At 44.7% G+C, this 23,142-nt stretch overlaps 1 protein-coding gene and 1 pseudogene across 1 annotated transcript; both read right to left on the reverse strand.

Annotated features, from left to right (window-relative positions):
• Nucleotides 1-7,497: 7,497 nt before the first annotated feature.
• On the reverse strand, nucleotides 7,498-11,074 carry LOC103636079 (uncharacterized). Its single transcript, XM_008658434.3, has 3 exons — nucleotides 10,597-11,074; nucleotides 8,023-10,062; nucleotides 7,498-7,938 (listed from the first exon to the last, which is right to left on the reverse strand). The coding sequence occupies exons 2-3, from the start codon at nucleotides 9,950-9,952 to the stop codon at nucleotides 7,817-7,819; spliced, it is 2,052 nt and encodes a 683-aa protein (XP_008656656.1). The 5' UTR covers nucleotides 9,953-10,062; nucleotides 10,597-11,074; the 3' UTR covers nucleotides 7,498-7,816.
• Nucleotides 11,075-12,994: 1,920 nt separating this feature from the next.
• LOC109941919 (zinc finger MYM-type protein 1-like) lies at nucleotides 12,995-22,973 on the reverse strand (annotated as a pseudogene).
• Nucleotides 22,974-23,142: the final 169 nt, after the last annotated feature.

Here is a 23,142-nt window from a genome sequence, read left to right on the forward strand (position 1 = left end):
AGGGAGGAAGACTTGGAGCATGAGAATGGAGTAAAATCTCTTGAATGAAGAGAGTGCAACTGCCAATGGGTCTAGGGTCAAGAGTTCTAGGGTTTAGAAAGAGAGAGGGAGGGGTTTATATAGCCAACTCCAAAATAGATTTGGCCGTTTTGGGTCGGTTGCGCAAATCCCGGTTGAACTGGTATGAATCCTAGTTGAACCGGTATGAATCTTAGTTGAACCGACATCCACCGGAGAGGACCTAGAGAATTTTTGATTGAACTGCTCTTCAAATGACCTTACTTATAGGATATACTTATCATTGTTTGATGTTGATCCTTTATACTTTTCTATCATGAACAATCCTTGTACATGAGACATTTTCGTATCAATCCTTATCTCTTGACAATTTTCAATCATGATTGTTTTTCTACTTTCTTGATTAACACTTGGCAAACTGATTAGTCCTTTAAAAGTGTTGTTATCCAAATCGCCAAAACTCATAGAAGGGCTAGATGCACTTTAAATCTCCCCCTTTTCGGTGATTGGTGACAATACTCTTAAAGCTTACAGAAAAATGATAAACAACATTTTGAATCTTATGATATAGAGCACATCGACATGTGCTAGCGATCACTAAGGCACGATCACCCAAGCACAAGTAAAGCTCGGCAACCCTCGTACCACAGTGGCCCCCAGTAATGACTAGGCCAGTTGCTTCATAGCCCATAGTAGTTGGTCCGACCAGCATGGGTGAGCCCGACCACCCGTAGGAAACTCAAGCAAGTAACACCATGCTATTAAGAATGTGATTTTTATTTGAAAAAGAACCTATAACCCTAGATAAACAACTAGTAAGAAGCAACACATACAAAAAATCGACTAAAAGATGCGGGGGAGAAAGATGTAAGGAAAATGGACTACCATTTAGTTTGGATTTTGATATTTGGTAATCAACATGACTATTCGAACTAATATTGTTTGTTAGTATACAAGGTATAATTCAATAGAATGTAAGGTGGACTTGGACTCAGGCAATGGGTAGATTTGAATGATCAACACCTCAAGCAACACATTAAAAGATGTATTGAATACCTACAAGACAAGTTATAAGAAATTGAGATGAAGACACATGATAAAACAGAGCCAAATGGGTTCTACATAGTAGCACTAGATGTGTCTAGTCTAGTGCTAGAGAGAGCATCAGATAACATATCACAATGTCAATGGGTGACTGAAGAGGAAGAATCACTAAATGTTCTTGTGCATAGAGATGGATCACACCAGATACCATGATGTTGACATGACAGACACCAGGGGGCATCGTACATGTTAAGTGAATCACCAAATTTGTGCACTAGACAAGAAATCCATAGAGTACCATACTGAGATCTGGAGACACCGTAAAGTCACCGGTTGCATCCAGTGTGCACCAGATGTTGCACGAGATATCATAGTACTCCAATGGTCAGTAGCATTTAGAAGACTAATGGCTAGCTTTCGTGGTTTGGTGCTTGTAGGGCGGCTATGCAGCCTACAACAACTAGTTTTGTGATGGGGCTATATATACCCCATTTGTTACCCATGGAGGTGTATGGGAGTTGATGAGCACATCAAGGGAGTTGAGGCTCCACTCTAGGGCTATTTACAACCTTAAATGCTTAAAGAATCACTTAGACTATCTCTAGTAGCTTAGTCATCTCCATACCCATATTCAAACTCCACTCTGCGAACAATGCAGTCTATAATGCAGAACAGTGTAAAATAGTGTTTTTGGGTAAACTATAGATAGACTATTGCGGATTGTCTTAATGATTAGCTCAAATGTTTTGTGGAGTGTTTATGTTAGTTAGACAGCTGCTTTAGTGCTTGCTCTATGTTTAGGCCTAGTGTTTAATGAGATTTGCATTCCTCTTACTGGTGCGTGTGTGTACCATTGTTATATATCAGAGGGGCTTGTAGTGTTGTGAGACCACATCAGCTGTATTTGTATTGTGGCGACCACCGTGTATCGACAGGAGCGAGACCCACGGTTTGGCCAGAAGCTCAATAGTGAAGACAGTGGTGAGCAGTACAATAAACGCCATCTCGGAGATTCACTTATACATGGGGAAGGCCTAGTGGCTATCTACTGTGGTGTTACCACACCGAAAGCTTAACCCTTGTGCGAGGTTCCATCAAAAGTTAAGGAGAAGCGAATAGTTTTTTGATACATCGGTAAGAATACCGACGACGTCGAATTAAAAGTTTGTGTCACTATCGCTCTTTACCTTTCACATTTACACTGTGTATTAGGTTTGTGTTTTACATTTTAGCTTAGCTGATAGACTAATTGATTGATTTAAAACTTTGGTTGTATAACTTTTTTACGGTAAATATAACGACAAATCTTGTAAAATCTTACCTATATAGATTATTTATTAAATTGGCGCCTTTACTTATGGTAAATATTAGAGACTTTAGTTCTAAAGGTTATTTTTAAATTACCTAATTCATCTTCTTTCCTCAGATGTTATGGCCCCTTTCAAAAGAACAAGAAGGTAAGTAAGTACATGGAGAATTTGACGGGGCAGAAGAAACAATAATGCGCCGATAGAGAGGTTTTGAGACAGCAATGACCATATGAACAAGGTTCTGGACCATAACGAAGGTTCTCGCTTTCTAGCGCCAGAGTGCCGGACTATCAAGTATCCCTCCATCCTAAAACCATGAGAATTTTTTATGGCGCGGGCTGGGTGGCCTCGCGGGAGCGCCGGGGCAAGAGAGAAACTTCCATATTGGCAGGTATCTCTAGTGTACTGCACAACTGCACCGCGCTGGTACTCTATCTTGGTCCTAATTTCTCTCACAAGGTGTACATTTGTGCTATGCCTAATAGGCCGGTCCAAAGCACATAATTTTTGGCACGACACAGATCTGGCACGGCCCAACCTAATTATGGGTCTGGGCCGGCATGACCCAATATGTGGGCCGTGACTGAGCCTCAAGTCAAACCCATAGGCTGGCCTGACACGACCCATTTAACTAAGGGCCATCAAAGCTCACTAAATATAGACTTAGTATTTAACTAAGGCGCGTTAAAGCCTACATGACCAACACAATTTGGAGAATCTAGAGCTTGAATAGGCCTTCGGTGAACCAATACCTAGATGGTGATAGTAAATATTGATGATGATCATTATATATGTATTCTGTATGGCTGTATAGTACATAGTGAACTGAATATTATTTCTAAGCTAGTTATAATGTTTGTTCTTTCTGACCAAAGGTTTTTAATATGCATCTACAAAACATCTTAGTTTTATTTTGGTCATATATATTCTATACTTTTTATTTTTGTATTACTGTTGTATGTATATGGACCGATCTGGCACATTAAGGCATTTTGGGCTATCTGGGTCGGCCTGGCACACATAACTAATTGTGAGCCGTGTCGTGGGCCGATGACGGGGCACACGTGCTGGCAAGACACGACCCATAATTAGATATATGTTTTTATGTGCCGTGCCTTTATGAGTCGTGCTTTTGTGGACCTGTGCTGTACCGGGCCAGACCGGCCCACATGTACAGGTATAGATATTGTTCACGTATTGTTCATATAGATTCTTTTTTCGTTTCTCATCTATCTTTCTTCACGTATAGGTCCTCTTTGGTGAACACAGTTTTTTTTTTGTTTCACTCAGTAATATAGAGCCGTAGCCGGATAAATCTGTATCGAAAGAGACCTTGTCTTATGTGTACTCCATATATACTGGTACACTACCGGAATTTGGCTCTTTGCCGAGTGTCATATTCTTTGCCGAGTGTTTTATTTCGGGCACTCGGCAAAGAGCTCTTTGCTGAGTGCCACACAAAAAACCCTCGGTAAAAGAAAACACTCGGCGAAGAAGCTCTTTGCCGAGTGTTTTATTTTTGACACTCGGCAAAGAGTTTCTTTGCCGAGTGTCTTTTTTTGACACTCGGCAAAGGGCTCTTTGCCGAGTGTCACAAATACAACACTCGGCAAAGAGCTCTTTGCCGAGTGTTTTTTCTCCAACACTAGGCAAAGACAATTTAAAAATCACATTTTAAAGTAGTAAATTAATTCAAATGAAAAAGTTTTCAACTACAAATTTGTATAACTCATCATGATGTACAATTTATATATTGAACATTTCTTCATATGACAAAATAAAAATAAATTTGTTCACAAAACCTATATCTCTCTCGTAGTTTATGAAACTACGAGAGAGACGTATAGAATTTGTGCATATTGTTAGAACCATCATCTGAGATAAACAAATTACCAAACAACCAAAATAAACTTTGTAGATCTTGAGAAGTTATAGAAGTTTATAGTTGACAACTTTTTCATTTGAAGTCATATTGTCAACGAAAACTATGTCTGAATTTTAAAAATTTAAATTTTGAATTTTGAAAACGACTTTGAAAGGAAAAACCACCAACATGAAAGTTGTAGGTATTGAAGAGTTATGAAACTTTGTAGTTGACAATGTTTTAGTTTGAAATCATCTTGTTATGCAAAACTATGTTTGAATTTTGAAATTTGAATTTTTCAAACTGTCTCGGATGGAAAAACCACCAAAATAAAAGTTGTAGGTCTTGAAATGTAATGAAACTTTGTAGTTGACAATTTTTTGATTTGAAATCATCTTATCATTGAAAATTTCGTGTGAAGTTTTTAAATTTAAAATTCAAATTTTATAAATGGTCTCGGATGTAGAAACTATTAAAATAAAACTTTTAGATCTCAAAAAGTTATGCAACTTTATAGTTGGTCACATTTTCAAATGAACTCATTTAGTGCCTTAAATAATCAAATTACTCTCGATTTGTTATAGTACATGAGGAATGAAAACGTAGTATAAACATAATTGGTGTAGTAGTGTAGTGGTATAGGAGGGTATGCGCGAGAGAGAGGTCGCGAGTTCGAATCTCACCATTTACAAAACATATAAGTTTGATTCAAAGTAATAGTGAAAAATGATAGGGCAACAGGTAAGGTAGTAGGGGGTAGGGTTGGAGAGTTGTTCCTAGAATTTAAAAAATGTTTTGCTGTTTTTTTTAATTTTTTCGATTCTTAATTTGCCGAGTGTTTTTCTTTGCCGAGTGCTTTTTGACACTCGGCAAAGTCTTTGCCGAGTGTCCGAAAAAAAGCACTCGGCAAAGAACCCTTTGCCGATGAAATCTTTGCCGAGTGTTCTTTGCCGAGTGTTACACTCGGCAAAACCTTTGCCGAGTGTAAAATAGCCTTTGCCGAGTGTCTTAGACACTCGGCAAAGAACGCGATTCCGGTAGTGGTAGTCTGGTAGGTATCTTTATACACTAGCCTTGTAGATAAATACAGTCGGCAAAGTAGTACCAAGCACTCAGCAAAACATCGAATTCGGTGATGGTATAGCTGCATGGCGCCGCCGCCTTCGCTTTCCCCCACGTGTTAAAACAGCTCAAATATGACGCTGTCGTTGCACAGGCTTGGCCCAGTTTTGTGCGTATTATTCCGCATGCTTTGTATCGTCGGTTCGTCACACACATGCATAACACGCTCCACTTGTCTATATATGTTATGCTATTATTATCATTGGTCACTTGTCATCATGTAAGACCAAGGTCCTAGAAGATCATCAACGTCACCTGTTGTTTGCTTCCTCTCTCTTTTTTGTTGTTATCTCTAACAGTATTATATCTCTTTTGTCTCTTACAGTATTTACGAGAGACAGTGCGAGAAGTTAGACGGCATGCTAGGAGATCAGGAGGTTAGATGATATACTACGGCAGTCTCTTGTGTTGCTCCTGTGTCCTGCTAGCTAGCTAGCTTGGGATAGTGCCATTATTGCTCCATATACTCATGTGCAACCTATCGTAGATTTATACTTGATCTTGTAACAATTTTTTCTTTATTTATGCCTGAACCGCATGGATAATTATATAGGAACACGTCCGTAGGTGCATGGTGACTGAGAATATAGTCCTCATCATATCTTCATCTCTAGTTTTTCCCCCGGTACTACTTGTTTGGACGCGTGCGAAACCGATGCAAATGGTTTCACAAGCAGACTGGAACGGCCTCTAGTGTTAGATGATGCTCAGTGTCAGGACGAACTAACTCAGGATATTTATTTCTAAACTAGCTCATGGAGATGGCGTCGTTGTCACTCGTCAGACCGTTGCAAGAGAAGAGTAGGAGGCTTAGATACTCGTGTAGTTGGGCCGGAGCAGGCTTCATAGGTTGGCTCAGCCCATGCGGCTTACTGTTCCTGAGCGAGGTAGCACTGTTGTAAATAAACAAAGATTCCAAACTATTTATCCAATTCCTGTCCATTCCTTTCTATGTGGTTCTCTACTACTTCCCCGACAACCGCTAGTAAATCGTGCATACCGCCAGTAAATCGTAATACTATTTTGCACTTATATTGTACTGTCTATAAAGTGGACCAGTTTGAAATAAGATATGAAGACAAGTAAACTGCTGAAGATAGCCAAAGACCATATCAATCGCTAGCCAGTATTGGTGGTGCAGCATATACTCAGTCTGATCAACATGACTCCAACAAATGAGTTGAACTAGGCTCGGCTGGTCGGCCCCGTCAGTATCGATCGTAGTGGGATTGGGTCAGTCGGTACCGTCCGCGACGTTGGGACAGGCACCGTTATCGACCATAAGCAGTCGACAACAACGGTAGGTAGTTGATGTGGAATCTTCTAATTGGTCAAGACTCTTTCATTTATTTGAATTTACAAGAAATCCAAAAAATCTTGAATCTACCCTATAAATAGAGGGGATGTGCTTGGGTTCATTCATGCACATTCCACTCCGACTCACAAGCCCTCTTCTCCATTCTTAGCTTTCCGGTCTCTGTTTCAATTCATAATCCCTATCCTCTATCGTAGCTTTGTAATCTTTGTTTCCATATAGATCCTAGGTGGAGTCACAACTTCGATAACGAGAAATGTCGAGCCTAACGACATGGGACAAGTCTTCTTCGACACGCATCCTCCCATCCATCATCAACGAGAGAATGTTACTGCTCATCCCTATTTCCTAATTCCGTGACCTCTCTTAAGGAGAGACACCCAGGGCGCGAGCTCTTATATTCATAGATTTATCTTATTGTTGCAATTACAAAAAGAGAGAGTTCAGATGACAATTAAGGTTGCTCCAATCATTAAGGAGATCTTCACCGAGCATAGATGGATTTTTTCTGACGAGTTTGGTGCTTGGCTTGCCCTTCGAGTTGTTGCTTTTGTTTTCAAAGGCGCGTTGCTTTTTTATTTGGGTGTTTGCAACTATTTAATATTTTATGGTTGCCCGTAATCTCTTATTAGAGTTCAAAATATAGTTTATTATTTAAAAAACTTATTCATTACTTGTTTGGTTTCATTCGTATTTCTACTTGTACTGTTGCGTTTTTTTAATGAAAAAATGCAGATATTTGGATTTTCTTCTCTTCTACATTCTATCTTTTCAATTTCTGATTAATCATTTTGAATCGGTCCAAAATGTGGATAAAAACTCAATGCAAAATCAATCGGATGGTAGGATAGCCAATCAAACCATGGCAAAGCCTAAAACGTCTCTCTCGGAACACCCAGAGTCCCAGAACAATCCAGGTGCCACAATCAAACTTGCAGGCGATGGATTCATGGATCTATGCAAATGTCAAATGCAAGACTGAAGACTCTAAAACAAGAACCTATTGAACGAATCAACCACTGCAAAAACCTTGTTCATCAAAAGCGAGCTGCTGGGATGCACACCATTCCACGCTAGATCAAACATGACAGCTCCTTGCGGTTTCCAGCAGTCCAGCTACAAGCGCAGCTGCCTCCTAGAATCCTAGTCCGAGGCGTGCCCGGACTTCGGCCGCCGCGCCGGATGCTCGGGCTTCACGCCCACCGTTTTCCTCGTCGCCGGCGGAGGCTTCACCGCGCTCGCCGGTTTCACCTTCTGTTGAGACCCTGCAGAGAATCCAGAAGTACCATGTTCAGAATCGGTCCTCTCAAGTTTTCTCGAAGAAGATGTGGCGACAGGATGCAACGCGCCTCCTTGTCTGGGCGGCGCCTTGACGTCTGCCTTCCTGACCGGAGTCTTCTTGCCGTCGCAGCTGTCCGGGCGCGACCTCACAGTGCCGTTTGACACGGTGGACGCGTCGTCGTCTGGCGTGGTGGCGCCGACCCCGTTCTCGTCGCCGCACAGCGAGTCCTCCTCGCTGCCGGAATCCGTGACCCTGTCCCTGCTGGCGTGCGCGCCGGCGGTCTTCTCCCTCTCCACGGCCCTGTACGCGAACATCTGGAACGGCACGTCCACCACGCGCGGTGGTGCGCCCTGGCCACGCTGCCACGCCGGGATCCGCCTCAGCAGCTGCGCCTCGATGTCGAGGTAGTCAGCGGCCGGCACGGCCGGCGGAGCGTCGGCCTGGCCCTGCTGCTGCTCCGGGTTCATGACCAGGAACCGCTTCACGTACCTGAGGACGCGGCAGACGGAGGCGAACGGCGGGCGCTGCGCCGGGTCGGCGTGCCAGCAGCGCTTCGTCAGGGCGACCAGGTACTTGGGCGCCTGGAACGGGAACAGCGGCCGCTCGCCGGCGCGGATGTTCTTGCTCGTCTTGTCGCCCTGCAGGTGGTTGTCCTCGAACGGGACCTTGCCCGTCAGCAGCTCGAAGCAGATCATCGCGAAGCTGTACACGTCCGCCTTCTCGGTGTGCCTGTCGCGGCTCTCCTGATGCTCGAGAACCTCCGGCGCGTACCAGATGCAGGTGTCGTCGCCGCCGCTGCCGGCTGCGCTGGCATTGCCACTGCCATTAGCAGACGCCTTTGCGCCATTTGTGACGGCGCCCCGCCGCTCAAACCCGGCGACCTTGACGTGCACGTACCCGTCGGGCTGCCGCGGCTTCACGAGCACGTTGGACGGGTTCAGCTCGCCGTGGTAGATCTTCTTGGAGTGCAGGTGCTCCATCCCGCGCGCAATCTGCAGCATGATGTCGACAGCGACGACGAGGGGAAACGGGATTCGCCGCCGCGGGCTGCTCATCTCCTTGACGTAGCTGGCGAGGTCCTTGACCATGAGCTGGTCCATGACCACGAAGTACTCCTTCCTCTCCTCGTCGTGGAAGCAGTACGCGGCGTGCGCCACGTTCGGGTGCGCCACCGACGACAGCATCGAGACCTCGGCCTCGGAGTCCCCGATGAAATGCTTCACCGCGAAGCTCTCCCCCATCCAATGCGCCTCCTTGAGGTTGCCGCCGAGGCGCCTCCGCACGCTGTAGTCGCCGTTGAGCAGGACAGACGCCGAGTGCAGCTTTCCCCGCGGCGCTGCCAGGACGTCGGCGAGCCGCTGCTCGCTCTTCGTCAGCGGCTTCGGCGCCGCCGGCGACTTCATCTCGTCGAGCAGCTGCAATAGCAGCCACCTGTCCTCCTTCCACACCGTGTCCATCCGCGCAACGAGCTCCTGGGACACCAGGTACAGCTTGCCGTACGCGTGCTGGAACAGCCTGGGCTCGAGCATGCTCCTGCTGTCGTACTTGTTGGCGAGCACCAGACGCCTCCGCGCGGTCTCGTCGGCGTCGTGACCTGCGATCTCCGCGGCGGCCTCGACGGCCTCGACCGCGATGGCGACGCACCAGAGGATGCCGTGGAGGTGCTGCTCCACGCAGTCAGTGCAGTGCGCCGCCGCCGCGGCGCGCCCCCACCAGCTGCCCCCGCCGCGCGGGTCCAGGCACTGACGGACGTAGCCCTCGGCGTCGCGGAACGCGCGGTGGAGCTCGCGGAGCGCGGGTTCCACGGCGCGCCACTTGGCGCCGCGCTCCTCGAAGCGGAGGTGCGCGCGCACCTCGCCCGTGACGGCGGCGAGCGCGCGGGCGCACGCGTCGGCCAGGAGGCGGCACTGGCGCGGGTTTACGCGGAGCTCGGGCTCGAACGCCATGAGCGCGTCGATGGCGCCCACCACCTCGCCGAGCTGCCGGAGCTGCTCCATCCTGGCCGGCGATCACCCGACCAGTCTTGCCGAGACGAGGACGGATCGAGTGGCTGCGGGATCGCTCCTTGGCTCTGTTCCCTGAGATGAGATGGCCTCTGCCTCTGCCTCTGCCGATGCGAAACAAGATGGGTTATGTTTTCGTCTAAAATGAGCGCGTTTCCATTGGAGATGTTGGACTGCACGTATGAAACGACGAAAGAGATTTCTCTACATGTCGAAAATACAGCACGCATAATGCATTGACATCATTAGCCATTACCACTTATTGCTTGATGCGGCGAAATACACACAAAATATATATTATATATGTACAGTTAAACAAATGCTGGAAACTGAATTTGGTATTATATTTCTGGTTTGTTATTAAGATCCTACAGACTACCATGTAGCTGTCCCTCCCTTCTCTTGTTTCTTTATACCTTTTTCAGAAATCTCCCTTTTGGGAATGAACAGATGTCGCGTGTGAAATCGAATCAAGACTAAAAATTCTAGAAATTGATTCAGCGCTAAACTGGTGAGTAGTGGAGTACATAGCACCGGTGAATATATGAAGAAGCAGAAAGCGCATGTTTTAGCACAAAGATTAAAATTGAGTTGCATATCCCCGGAGAGAGAGAGAGAGAGAGAGAGAGAGAGCTTACAAGTTCTTCCTCGAGCGCGGGCGCGAGAACTGGAGGATGATCGCCACACCTGGGGTCGAACAGGCAGCCTTGGACTTGGAACAAGTCAGAGTGGATGGATCCGCCAAGGACCGCGAAACAAAAGAAACAACCGTGCAAATCCTTATCTTAACAAGGACGTGTAAATCTCTTGAGGAAGTGGTCAAAACGGAAACTTCCAAAGGAAGCGTGGCCTTTGACCGGGAGACCCCATCTAAAAGGGACAAGATCGGAGTCCCCAAAGCGAAAGAGGAAGACGACGGCGGAGCAAAGAGACCCTCAGTGGGTGGCGAAGAAAGGAAAGAGGAAGCGCGGCCTGGGCGTTTTGTTTCCTCACGCCCGTCCGCGGTTCGTTTTCCTTTGTTGACAACCGCAGGGAGTTATGGAGCCATGGAGGCGAAGCGAAGGCGACGCTCTGTTTTTCTCGAGTGGGAACTGCACGGCGGTTTTGCCAGGTCCACGTTCGGGCGGGAACCGTTCGGAGTCCAGCGTCGGCCGGTTTTACTAGGTTTTGGTCTCTTGCTAACGGCCCTTGTTGTTACGGCACCACGTGTTGAGCCGTAAGCACACCTGGGCGTAAACTGGAGACACCTTCGAGCCTTTCGGAACGACGACGCTTGTTCTGCTGCTCCTGCACAAAGACGGCCTGGCGCTGGCGGGGCGGCTGGCCATTTGTCACCGTCAGGACAATGCTAGCGCCTGAGGAGTGAGGACGATGGTGGCCATTTGTCCTGCTCATGCTACTTGCCTACTTGAGTCTTGCAAAAGATTAAAATGCATCATCAGACCTCGAAATTAGTATGTATTGTCATTAAATTAGGCATATTGTATCACTTGATTCCTCGACCTTGGTATGATGTGTCATGTTGGGTCCCCGAACTATTATTAGTGCGCTCAACCTTAGTGTCATTTTCGGAAGTTGGTACGACACGTCACATCGGCCTTTGATTTGAGCAAACCAAGATTTTGATCAACTGACCAAGTTACAACACCCGTTTTCCTGGTTTTGAGAATTCAGAGACCCAAGTGACATAGCATACCGAGTTCGAAGACAGTGGATGCATTTTACTCCATAAAAGCGGGCGACCACTCCCCAGCCACTCCGCCACTCCTTGCTCCAGACTCAGCAAGCCAACCATCACCACACACACCAACCTTCGAGCTACCACCTCCACCCACACAACCTATTAGGGTTTGCCTCAAAACTCCTTGCCCGTAAATGCTGCCACGAAGCTCGTATTGAAAACATATATGCTACACACTAAACAATCTATCATGTTTAATCAAGATTTTCTAGTCCTTTTTAGACCCTGCAATGATTCGCAAGTATGAATTATCAATCCAATATCAAATATCCATGATTCACTAGAAGAAACAACAAGATTAATTTTAATAGCATATATACCCAAACTAGAAGTCTGACTTTCCTTCTTATCTTCCAACTACTTCTTGCAGTTCCTGTTGTCGCAATGGAAGCATTTGCCTACATGAGAAGGGCTAGACTCTAGTTTGTATTTGGCTGTGAGATTTCATCTTTAGTCTAGCACTTGCCCTTCATAAATCATTTTGCTTATCGCTATCCTTCTGAAGCATTATCATATGATTAGCATGTTGTTCGCTTCGGATTAAAGCCAGTTGTTCGGACTGCTGCATCTGTTAATCCATAGAGACAAAACAATGTAGAAACAATAGAAGCCGTTTCGGATTAAAGTAAAGCGAATAGCGCCTAGAGTTATTTTTAATGCTCTACTCGGTCGTCTTAAACATCCCATGTGACTCAGCTATGCTCTTCTCCATGCTATTCATTTGAAAGTTAAAAAATGAATGATTCATAGTTTGGAGGGAGAGACTTGATAAGATTATCAAGAACTTTTAACCCTTCTTCATAAAACATATGTTAACTTATCAAAAGTGGAGTCATACAAACCCATACATTTCTGTGGCAAATGGGACAATTAAAAAATATATGTAGTCAAAGAGCTTAAGTCAAGAAACTTGACTTTGACAATTTCACCACACGGACTTAAAACATTTGAGAGCTTTAGGTAGTGCAATTTTTGCAAATATTATGAAAGGCAAGAGTTTTAGTCAAAAGCTTTCGCTATATGTCACCTCTCTTTAAACAATTAGCAAAAGATCACATCACTGACTTATTTCAATAGTTCAACATACTTCTTTCCCCGCTACCAGTGGCGGAGCCTAGACACCATTATAAATTTCTAAATTGTATCTAAAATATCTATTCAATATAGACTAGTAAATTTCAAGAGAATAGATATATAATACAAGCATTCAAGCAAACAATTACTTAGTGCTAAAAAATTTAAACGTAGCACGGTAAATACCTCAAGATGGTAGAGGACGAGGCAAATTCATCTTTCTAGTCTTCATGTCGCAATATGGTAGAGTCATCAAGTTCTTTGAATATTTCCCGCTCGATGTAGCACACCATCAAATGATCGAACCACTCATCAGCCATCTTGTTTCGTAAATTAGTCTTGATAATTTTCATCGCCGAAAATGCCCTTTCAACATATGTTGTGGACATCGGTAATATTAATGCCAATTTAATAAGTCTATAAACCAATGGAAAGACCTTATGTTTCTCTGTCTCAACCATCTTAGAAGCCAAACTAGCAATATCAATGCAAGTAAAGAATGTTGCATGTCTTCTTACTTGAAGAATATAAGTCTAAATTTATTGTCTAATTTGTGCAAAGTCACTAGTAGAGAAATCAGCATCATAAATCTGAGCACCTCGAACAAGGCTATCTATATCAAACCTAGAGAGGTTATTCTTTGAATCAAGACATGAGAAACATGTCAATTTCTCAATAGTGGATTCCCCAAATCGATTATTCATCTCAACATAGATTTTATCAAAAACAGCAAAGAAAATCCCGACACGATAATGATGAAGGAAAGTAGTAGTTTCATTTCGGCGCTTTGCACGACCTCTAACTGGTATTTCATCCATCATATTTGGCACCGAAATATTCTTTTGCTCACAATATATCTTATCCTCATCAAACACTTCATCCCAACCACTCTCCCTCAATGTGGCTAATTGAGCTTTCACATCTTGGATTAGCTCCATAGCATGAACTATATTATTATCTTTTCTTTGTAAATATGAGAAAGCTCATTTGTGATAGCAAACAATTTTAGCATAAGCTTCGTAATGAAAACAAACTCAAAAGACTCCATTTTCTCAAGCAACCCCACAGCTAGCTGGAGAAGGACCACAAATATCTTTGTCAACCATCTCAAGCACCTAAGTAACTGAGACCCACATTACCTCCAATCGGATAAGGTTTATGTGATGTGAACCCCATCTAGTGTCCCAGGTCTAGCAAGACTGGTTTGTTGATGTTTTCATGTAGACGATTCAATCTCCAAGGAATCAAGTTGCCGCAAAATGTTTTTATGATGGCTTTCAACCAATGCATCTCTTCTTTTGCATGAAGTGCTTGTTGTGGTCACAATTAAAGAGACATACTCAAAGAAATCATGAATAATCGAGCAACAGCTAGAAACCGAAACAATGACTAACTGCAACCGATGGGCAAAGCAATGGACATAAAAAAGCATGTGGATTTTCATCTAAAATCTTTTTCTGTAACCCATTAAATTCACCCCTCACATTTGAAGCTCCGTCATATCCTTGTCCATGTATCTTAGAGATGGATAAATTATACTTATCAGGGATGCCAAATAATGTTACCTTTAATGCTTCAGGTGTAGTATCAACGACATGGTGTAAAGTAAGGAATCGTTCCACGACCTTCCCTTTAACATCAACATACCTAAATCAAGGATAGATTTATGTCATACAACATTGTAATTATAAAATAGTGACAATCGACAAGTTTAGTGCATGTACATACCTTAGCATCACTGTCATTTAATCTTTCACAGATATGTCTCGTGACTCGTCAATAAGAATAGAAAAAATTCTATCTTTAATCTCTCCCATGATCACATCTACAATTTCTTCTGCACAACATCTTGCAATATATTTTTGAATATTAGGAGAAGTCATCTTGCAACCATTGTACCACAACTAAAAGCTTTCCTCACAATTTCATTCTTACTTTGTACCAATCTATCATCTCTAGAAAATTACCTCTATTCAAAGATGTTGAAGACTCATCATGTCCACGAAAAGCCATACCTTGTGCAATTAGAAACTTTGAACATTCTAGAGATGAAGTCAAGCGGATTCGATACAATTCCTCTGCTTCTTCAGTTGCACGACTAAGCTGACTTGCGATGCTTTGTCATTGATTTTGAAAATCATAAAAATGCTTAACACATTTATTATGAGCACCACTCACTCCACCAACATGCTCAGGTAATGCTTTGTATGCATGCTTCCAATCATTAAATCCCATTTTATTAAAAACATCATATCCAAATATTTCTGCCCTTCCTGGCTCTTTAAAAAGGAAGCAATAGAAACAAAATGCTACATCTTTGGACTCGTTGTATTCTAGCCAATCATAATATTTATACCAAGATTTAGAATATGCTCTTTTCTTTGCATCATTTCTAAATTGCTTCAAAGAAAACTTCAGAATAGGTTGAGTTGGTCCTTTTTGAATGTAATCTTGAATTTCAGGACAAACTCATAAATTTGTTTTCTAAGTGCAGGGTCACTTACAATATCATCCAGATTAAATCCATGATTACTATCTTGAGGTGGAGCAGAGGGTTGAGGTGGAGGATGTGGTGGTGGGCGACTGCCTTGTGCTATATAATACCTCCTCATCCTAGCAATACAAAATTCATAGCATGTCAATACTTAAATTAAATCAAATGTTCAATCAACAATCAATAATTAGATACTATAAAAAATCAATTAAGAATTAGAATTGGAAACAACTCACTGGGTCTAGGTGAGTGGGCGAGCTCACGAGGGGTGTTGGCCGTGGGGCACGCCGGCACGGTTGCATTGGCTCTTGGCTGGTCGACGCGAAGACGTGCAGCTGACTAGACTGTGGAGCCTGGAGCGGAGCTGCAGCAGCACGGTTGGCCGGAAGAGGGTGGAGACGAAGCTGACGGAGGCCGCGGAGCGGACGAGCAGCTGGCAACGTTGTGCTACAGAGCACAAACCTAGACCACTTTTTGGTGTCTGAGACTTTGAGGCGAGCGTGCAAGGTTCAGGCAGCTAACCCAGCCTTCATGTTTGGTGCCCACGACTGGAGAAATGGTGACTAGTGCATTCCACTGCGTATTATTGGGCCTAATTTAGTGGACCGTGACAGGCCGAAGCCCGGGCTTGCTGGGCTATGTGTAGCACCCTGAATTTGGGGTATAAAATTTCTCCTCTAAATGCCTACCAAATTCAGGTGTTACCCTTTTGTCTTTCTCCCTAGTCTCTCTCTCTCTTCCTTTTGAGTAGAATTAGGTTAATTAAGTGAGGGATTTATTATTTATTTTATCAAAACTTATGTGAGTCATGATTTGTTGCATCATGTTGAGCTTAAAATATTCTTGGAATGGATGCACATGTTTGATTTGGATTGAATTTGAAACTTGGTTTGAATTTGATTTGAAATCTCTAGAGAATATAAAAAAGAAAAGCAATTAGAAATTCAGAGAAAAAGGAAAAACCACTTTCGGCCTAGTCCAGCCCAGCGGGGCCGCGCGCGCCAGCGTTGCCTAACAGGTGGGCTCCACCTGTCAGCGGCGGTTCCCTTCCCCGCGCGCTCTCTTCCCCCTCCCTCTGTCCAGTGGGGCTGGTCTGTCAGCGCCAGTCGCTTTCGCCCGCGTGCCCCCTTTCCCTCTCTGCCTCGCGGGCCCGCCTCGTCAGTGCGATGAACCATTTTTCTCAGATAAAGAGGGAAGTAGAGTGAAAGGGCCTCCCAACTAGATAACTAATTTTATTTACATTAATAGGTAAAACAACGTGCAGGGGATACCCACACTCTAGCGACAGTCATTACAAAGATCCAAATCCATCATAGTTCATCATGACAAACTTAAAGCACAGGATAAGCAAACTACTCTGTCTATCTAAGACTAACTAAAAGTAAGACTGAGACTAAGACTTCTAATTTAAACTTTCGTTACAGGACCCAACACTGATGATCTATGGTTCTAAATTTATCCTGGTCCTGCAATCGAGGTTGCCATAAGCCTGGTGTCCACGCCGAGGTGAGCGGTACGGGTGCTGAGTCCCGACGGGAGCGAGGGAGCCATCCTCCAGGTGACGACGCTCCGCGCGCTCAGCCCACAGCTAGGCGATCTCAGCACGAGACCTACTCAGCTCGTCTAATGCATGGTCCAGCTCCATGTTTAGCACGGCAGCTAGGTTGGCTGTGCTGCTCAACCTAGGATTGTCCTCACCAACAGGTGAGACAACCACACCTCCTGTGCTACCAGATGGTCGGCGGGGGTAATACTTCAGGTTAAGACCATCAGCTACCCCACCGAGCACTGAGTAGTAGTGCGAAAGCGCACGCAGTGCGGCATCTTGCATGGCCGCCTCGGCTGAGTCCCGCTCAGAAATAGAGTAATGCTCTGAGTAGACCTCCGCACCCCAGAGACTGTTCTCCAGATGGCGCACCAAACAAGTCGCCTCCCAGCAGTCCAGGTAAACCCCGCGACTGTGCTGGAAGACAACACAGCGATACTTGATAGACCAGGTACGCCGATCAAGTGCCTGGTGTAGCAAGGTGTCGAGCGCATCGTGAAAGTGACACCCACGAGTAGCATCACGAGTGATGGGTCGGGCAACCCGTCCCTCTAGCTCCTGCTCCTCTGAAAGATCGGTGTTGTAGCTCGAGCTGCTGTCGTCACCTCCATCGTCGGGGTCTCCTCCAACAGCTACTCCAGTGGCCGGAACGCCCAGTGGTGGTGCAGGGGGCGCCTCCAGCGGGGGAACAGGGGAGCAACTCCTCACAGACTCTATCTCTTGCTAAAGAGAAAAAGAAGAGCCCTGCTGCTCCAGATCCTATCGCCGACGCTCCTGCTCCTTGTGTAGGCGGTGGTGTAGCCTCTCCAAATGGCTAGACTGACCAGCCACCGAACGACAAAACGGACGCTCCGCGAGACGAGAAGGCAAGAAAGGAATGACTGACTTCTGTGCAGTGTGTCTAAGACGAGCCATCTACAAAGGACACTGTAAGCACAAGAGTGAGAACAGAGCTAATATGACTAGCAAGTAAACCATAAAATCTAGGAATTAGAATTAAACAATTTTTCAGCAAGGTATAATATATAGTAGAACATAGGTTTGGTCGATATGACCAACTTTTGAAGGGATAACAAAGTCAAGGTGAGAATAGGGGTCTATAATCCTTAGAACGACCATTCTACTCTAGGTTAGCGGTCCTACAGTCAGCACGACTTTGATACCACCTATGTCACACCCGGTTTTAGAAGGCAAACCGAATGCGAACCATGTACGTGCCAGGATCAGCAATTCATGTACACAACAGTTACATAACTGGACATCATCACACAGTGCTCAAATAATAGTATAAAAGAAGGTAATAGTCGATTACATCATGATGTCCGAGACATCCACATAGTCTTTAACAATTATCAAAGTGCGGAAAAGAAACGTAGATACACACGGCCTTCACAGGCAGCCGACTGGGGATTTGCCGCTAACCCACGCCTAGAACTCATCGTACTCTTGGAACTCCTGGAAGTCCTCCTCCACGTCTTCATCTTCTCTTGAGCAGTGGTTGCAACGCTAACAACCTGGGGGGGTTGGTGTGTAAAGCAAGGGTGAGTACACATCAACATACTCAGCAATATGTCCCGTTTGGCTGTAGTGGACTAGCAATTGCTTTTAGTTGGTCAGGTTATTATTACTTGTAGAAAGCCAGGTTTTAGCATTAACCCAAGTTATTAACCCAATGTACCCTTTACAAATGGAAAGAATACCACTTACCATTACCATAGTCATAACCAAAACCATCATCCTCATCACCACCTGTAAACCAAACATCTCTGATCAAGTATCTCTAATCAATGGAGCTCCCTTGACCGCTCATAACTGCGAGCACGGCTGATATATCAGTTTCATAACACTCTGTAAAGGTTGCATACTTTACCCACAAGTCGTGATTCCCTCTTGCCTCGGGCCAATCAAACCCTTAAACATTGCCAAGGTGAACAGGCAGGGTTTCACTACGTCGCCTTTACAAAGATTCCCTGAGGCTGTAGTCGCCCGTTAGGTTTCCTAAATGCACCGCACTCCTCCCTAAGGGGAGAACCAACCATGGCAGAGCGAGCCGCATACACCGAGCCCCATTAACGGCACGACGGCGAAGCGAACTACACCCCAGTTCCTCTAATTATTCAGTTAAGGGCGTCCCATTCCACCCTCATGGTTGCAGTGTTTTCCCGGACGGTCATCTAACGAACCAGTCCTTACGAAGAGGCACTCGAGAAACAGCTCGAGTCCCCTTAAATGCCACAAGTATATCATCATAATCAAAAAGGGAAAACAACGTATCCTACATGATCTCATCATGTTCATTGATCAATGTGAAGCACTAGCATATAGCTAAACTGAAATAACCCAACCAAAATAGGTAAACAAGGACAAGATAAACAAAAGCTAGTCAATCCTTAGGTATAAACTGTGTAAATGCGGGGAGTGAATTATAAGAATGAGTAGGACATAGATGGGTCAAGGGACACTTGCCTTCACCAACCAGCTGCTGCTCAGGGTCTTCACCTGCAACTCCTTCGGATTCCACCGATTGATCGTTATCTATACGAGTTCAAACATACATTCCACAAATTTAATACAAAAGAACAGTACACCATACAATAAAATATTATAAATAAACAGACGCTCAACGCAGGGCTCACACCTACAACTAAGCGAGAAATAAAAAGTAACGGTCGAGGCTATGGTCGAAGAGCGATCACGTTACGTGATTATAAATCAAAGTAATCGTCTAAACAGAATAGTATTAATTTGGTCATCGTGCTACGCATAGGATAAAGTCATGTTCCGTATTTAACCATCATAAGCAGATCAAAGTAAAATTAAAAGGATTGTCGCGCGGCGAAACGCGCGACAAAACACTTAAATTGAATTAAGAAATAAACGACTCGTCGCGCGACAGAGCATGCAACGAGACACTTGCATTAATTATAAAAATAACGTCAAGCATCGCGCGATGAAACGCAAGACGTCATACGTCATCTAAACTGAATTTAAAACGAAAAGTCACGCGACTGGACGCGCGACGCCACACATTAAATAATCTGAAATTAAGACGGATCGTCGCGCGACGAGGCGCGCGCCGCAACACATTAATAGAATCTGAAATCAAACTAATTCGCCGCGCGACGAAGCGCGCGACAACATATTAACAAGATAAAAAAATCAAATAAATCACCGCGCGACGAAGCGTGCGACGCACCACACTAATAAATTCTGAAATTAAACTCATTCATCGCGCGACGAAGCACGCGACGCGACACGTTCATTAAACTAAATTTAAAACTAATCAAACAAAAAATTAAACGTTGTTTACTAGAACTGCCCGCGCGGCCAAGGACGCGGCCGAGGGCGCGGCGGCCAGGGACGCGGCAGGGGGAGCGCGGCCAGGGCATGACAGCCAGGGGGCACGGCAGCCGGGAGGGCGCGGCCAGGGGGAGGGGCAGGGCGCCAAGGGCGCACGGACCAAGGCCAGGCCGAGCTGGGTCGGGCCGGGTCAAACTGGGTTGGGCCGCACCGCGGGACAGAAACCCACGACACGTACAACCACAGATCGGAATCCAATCGCGAAACAAAATCCGAAACGAGACTAAGCAAAACACGCGATTAAACATGACATCAGACAAAGAAATATGCCTCAGCATGATGCAACACTCATGTCAACTTAGGTTTTTGTTCACACGCGATACGGACACCAGTCGCTATACTGTTTTGAAATTGGGAAGGAGCGAAACAGAAGAGAAAAGAGGGTAACGCCTGAATTTGGTGAGTAAGAAAAGAAAAAAATCTACCCCCAAATTCAGGGCGTTACACCTTTATGGCCTCCTCAACGGGGACTAGGTTCTTTGGAATTGAACCTCGGTAAAACAAATCACCGTGTTCACTTGTGTTGATTTCCATTTGATTTGTTTTCCCTCTTTCTTCTCTCTAACGTTTCCTTGCTAATATAGTTTTGAGTTTGCTCCCAAACGTCATCCGCATCAATTGAGCAACTCTTAGCAAGAGAAACAATCTTCCACACTCGAATTTAATTCTAACGCTAACCTCGGCCTTAGTGTGTGTTTAAGTTTATAAATTTCAGGTTTCGCCTATTCACCCCCCCTCTACTAGGCGTCTTTCACCCACCTTAGGGAGGTGTACTGTGTTTGTGCGACTGGCGAAACCTAACGAGCAGCTATGCACCAGGGGAGTGTTTGTAAAGGCTATGTAGTGAAACCTTGCCTACTCACCTTGGTAGTGTTTTGAGGGTTTGGTTGACCCGAGGCAAAAGGGATCATGACTCGTGGGTAAAGTATGCAACCTCTGCAGAGTTTTCGAAACTGGTATATTAGTCGTGCTCACGGTTATGAGCGGCCTTGGGATCCTCTTTGATTAGAAGAACTTTGGATACTTTTATGATGATGGTTAATAATGATGATTATAATTCTGATCTCTGGTATTTCCTCTTGGAGGGAGTACGTTTGGGTAATAACTGGGTTTATTACCAAAATTTGGCTCTACTATTAGTAATAAATACTTGACCAACTAAAAGCAACTGCTTAACCCTAACCCAAAATACAACCAGTCCACTTTAGCCAAACGGGACATTTGCTGTTTTCGTTGATGTGTACTCACCCTTGCTTTAAAAACCACCACCACCCCAGGTTGTCCCCACTGTATTCAGTGCTCAGGAGGAGATGTAGACAACATGGAGGACTTTGAGGAGTCCTAGGACTACGATGAGTTCTAGTTGTGTTAGTGGCAAACCCCCAGTCAGCTGCCTGTTAAGGCCTTATCTGCTACGTTTCGTATTCCACACTTTGATAATGTTAATGACTATGTTAAGTAATGACTCTGTGGATGTCTTGGACATCTTAATGTAATAAAGTATTGTTTCTGCTATTTACTTTGAGCATTGTGTGATGATGTCCAATTATGTAATCGCTATGTACGTGAGTTTCTGATCATGACACGTACATGGTTCGCATTCGGTTTACCTTCCAAAACCGGGTGTGACATAAGTGTTATCAAAGCCTTGCTGACTATAGGACCACTAACCTAGACTAGAATGGTCGCTTAAGGACTATAGACCCCTACTCTTACCTTGACCTTGGTGTCATTTCAAAAGTTGGTCATCTTGACCAATTCTATGTTATATTACTATCTATATTCTCATATTATAAATTTTTTATCTCACTTCGTTTTCTGTTTACTTGCTGGTCTTATAGTTTTACTCTCACTCTTGTGCTTACGATGTCTTTTCTAGATGGCCCATATTAGATGCACTACACGTGAGTCAGTGATCCCCTTTTTGCCCTCTCGCCTTGCGGAGTGCACACTGCGTCGCACGATGACAGGTCAGTCTAGCCACTTAGCGCTTCTAGATTCAAAGATTGGGTGGTATTCTGATAGCTCCATGGCCCATTTCCCTATTCGGGCAGAAGCCTAGGGGTAGTTGTAAATGTCTGTTAGGCTTCGCTCTGTTAGCACTATGATTTTGCGAGCCTCAAAATAGTGCCTTAGTTTCCTTGATGCCACTACCACAACCTATGCAATTTTCTCCATTTCGGACATGTGGGTTTTGGACTTAGTGAGGACTTCGCTGACAAAATATACCGGGTGTAAAGCCCAAAATTTTTATAAGGGAAAATAATAAAATAAATAAATAAGAAATAAAATAGTGGAAATGACTTTCAAATAAACTTCAAAAGTTTTTTTCCTTAAAGATATTAATATGTGTGTGGCATGATTAAAAGTGTTGCTTAAATAAAAATAAAAAAAATCAGTAATATATATATATATATATAATATTGCATCTCATATTAGTATTTCTTTTTCTTGTGCATGTATTTGTGGAAACCTGAATTCAAAACTTAAAGTTAAAACTGAAACAAAATAATAAAAGAAAGAAAGAAAAACAGAAAACCCCACCACGGGCCAAATCAAGCTCTGTCGGCCCACTCTTGGTTTTGGTCCCTGGGCGGCCCAGTATCTCCCCTCTCCTTTTCTTTTACCGGAGTCACTGGTCCTGTGGGCCCATGTCGTCAGGATCATCCCCTTTCCCCGCTCGGTCACGAACAGAAGTCGTGGGCACCACCTCTAGCTTGCCGCGGATCTCGGTGGCCGTTCCCTGCTCCTGCTCGATCTTCAAGCAATTGCGGCCATATAACCCAAATCCCCTCCTCATGTAGGATCGTAATCAAACAACAGACCGATCTCCCCATCCGCGTAACAAAATCGCGCGCGCACAGGGAAGCACACCAACCTCGCCGGTAACCTCGACCTTCTCTCGCGCGGACTCCTTTTGTCACACTCGGTTTTGGAAGGCAAACCGAATGCGAACCATGTACGTGCCA

This window comes from Zea mays, chromosome 8, assembly GCF_902167145.1.
Source record: "Zea mays cultivar B73 chromosome 8, Zm-B73-REFERENCE-NAM-5.0, whole genome shotgun sequence".
NCBI classification, from domain to species: Eukaryota; Viridiplantae; Streptophyta; class Magnoliopsida; order Poales; family Poaceae; genus Zea; species Zea mays.

Bases quoted from the DNA above. Each gene is read 5' to 3' on its own strand.
- LOC103636079 (XM_008658434.3), bottom strand. From the start codon at position 9,952: ATGGAGCAGCTCCGGCAGCTCGGCGAGGTGGTGGGCGCCATCGACGCG. The intron at 7,939-8,022 runs GCGCGTTGCATC...GATTCTCTGCAG, and splicing joins GGCGCCGCCCAGACAAGGAG to GGTCTCAACAGAAGGTGAAA.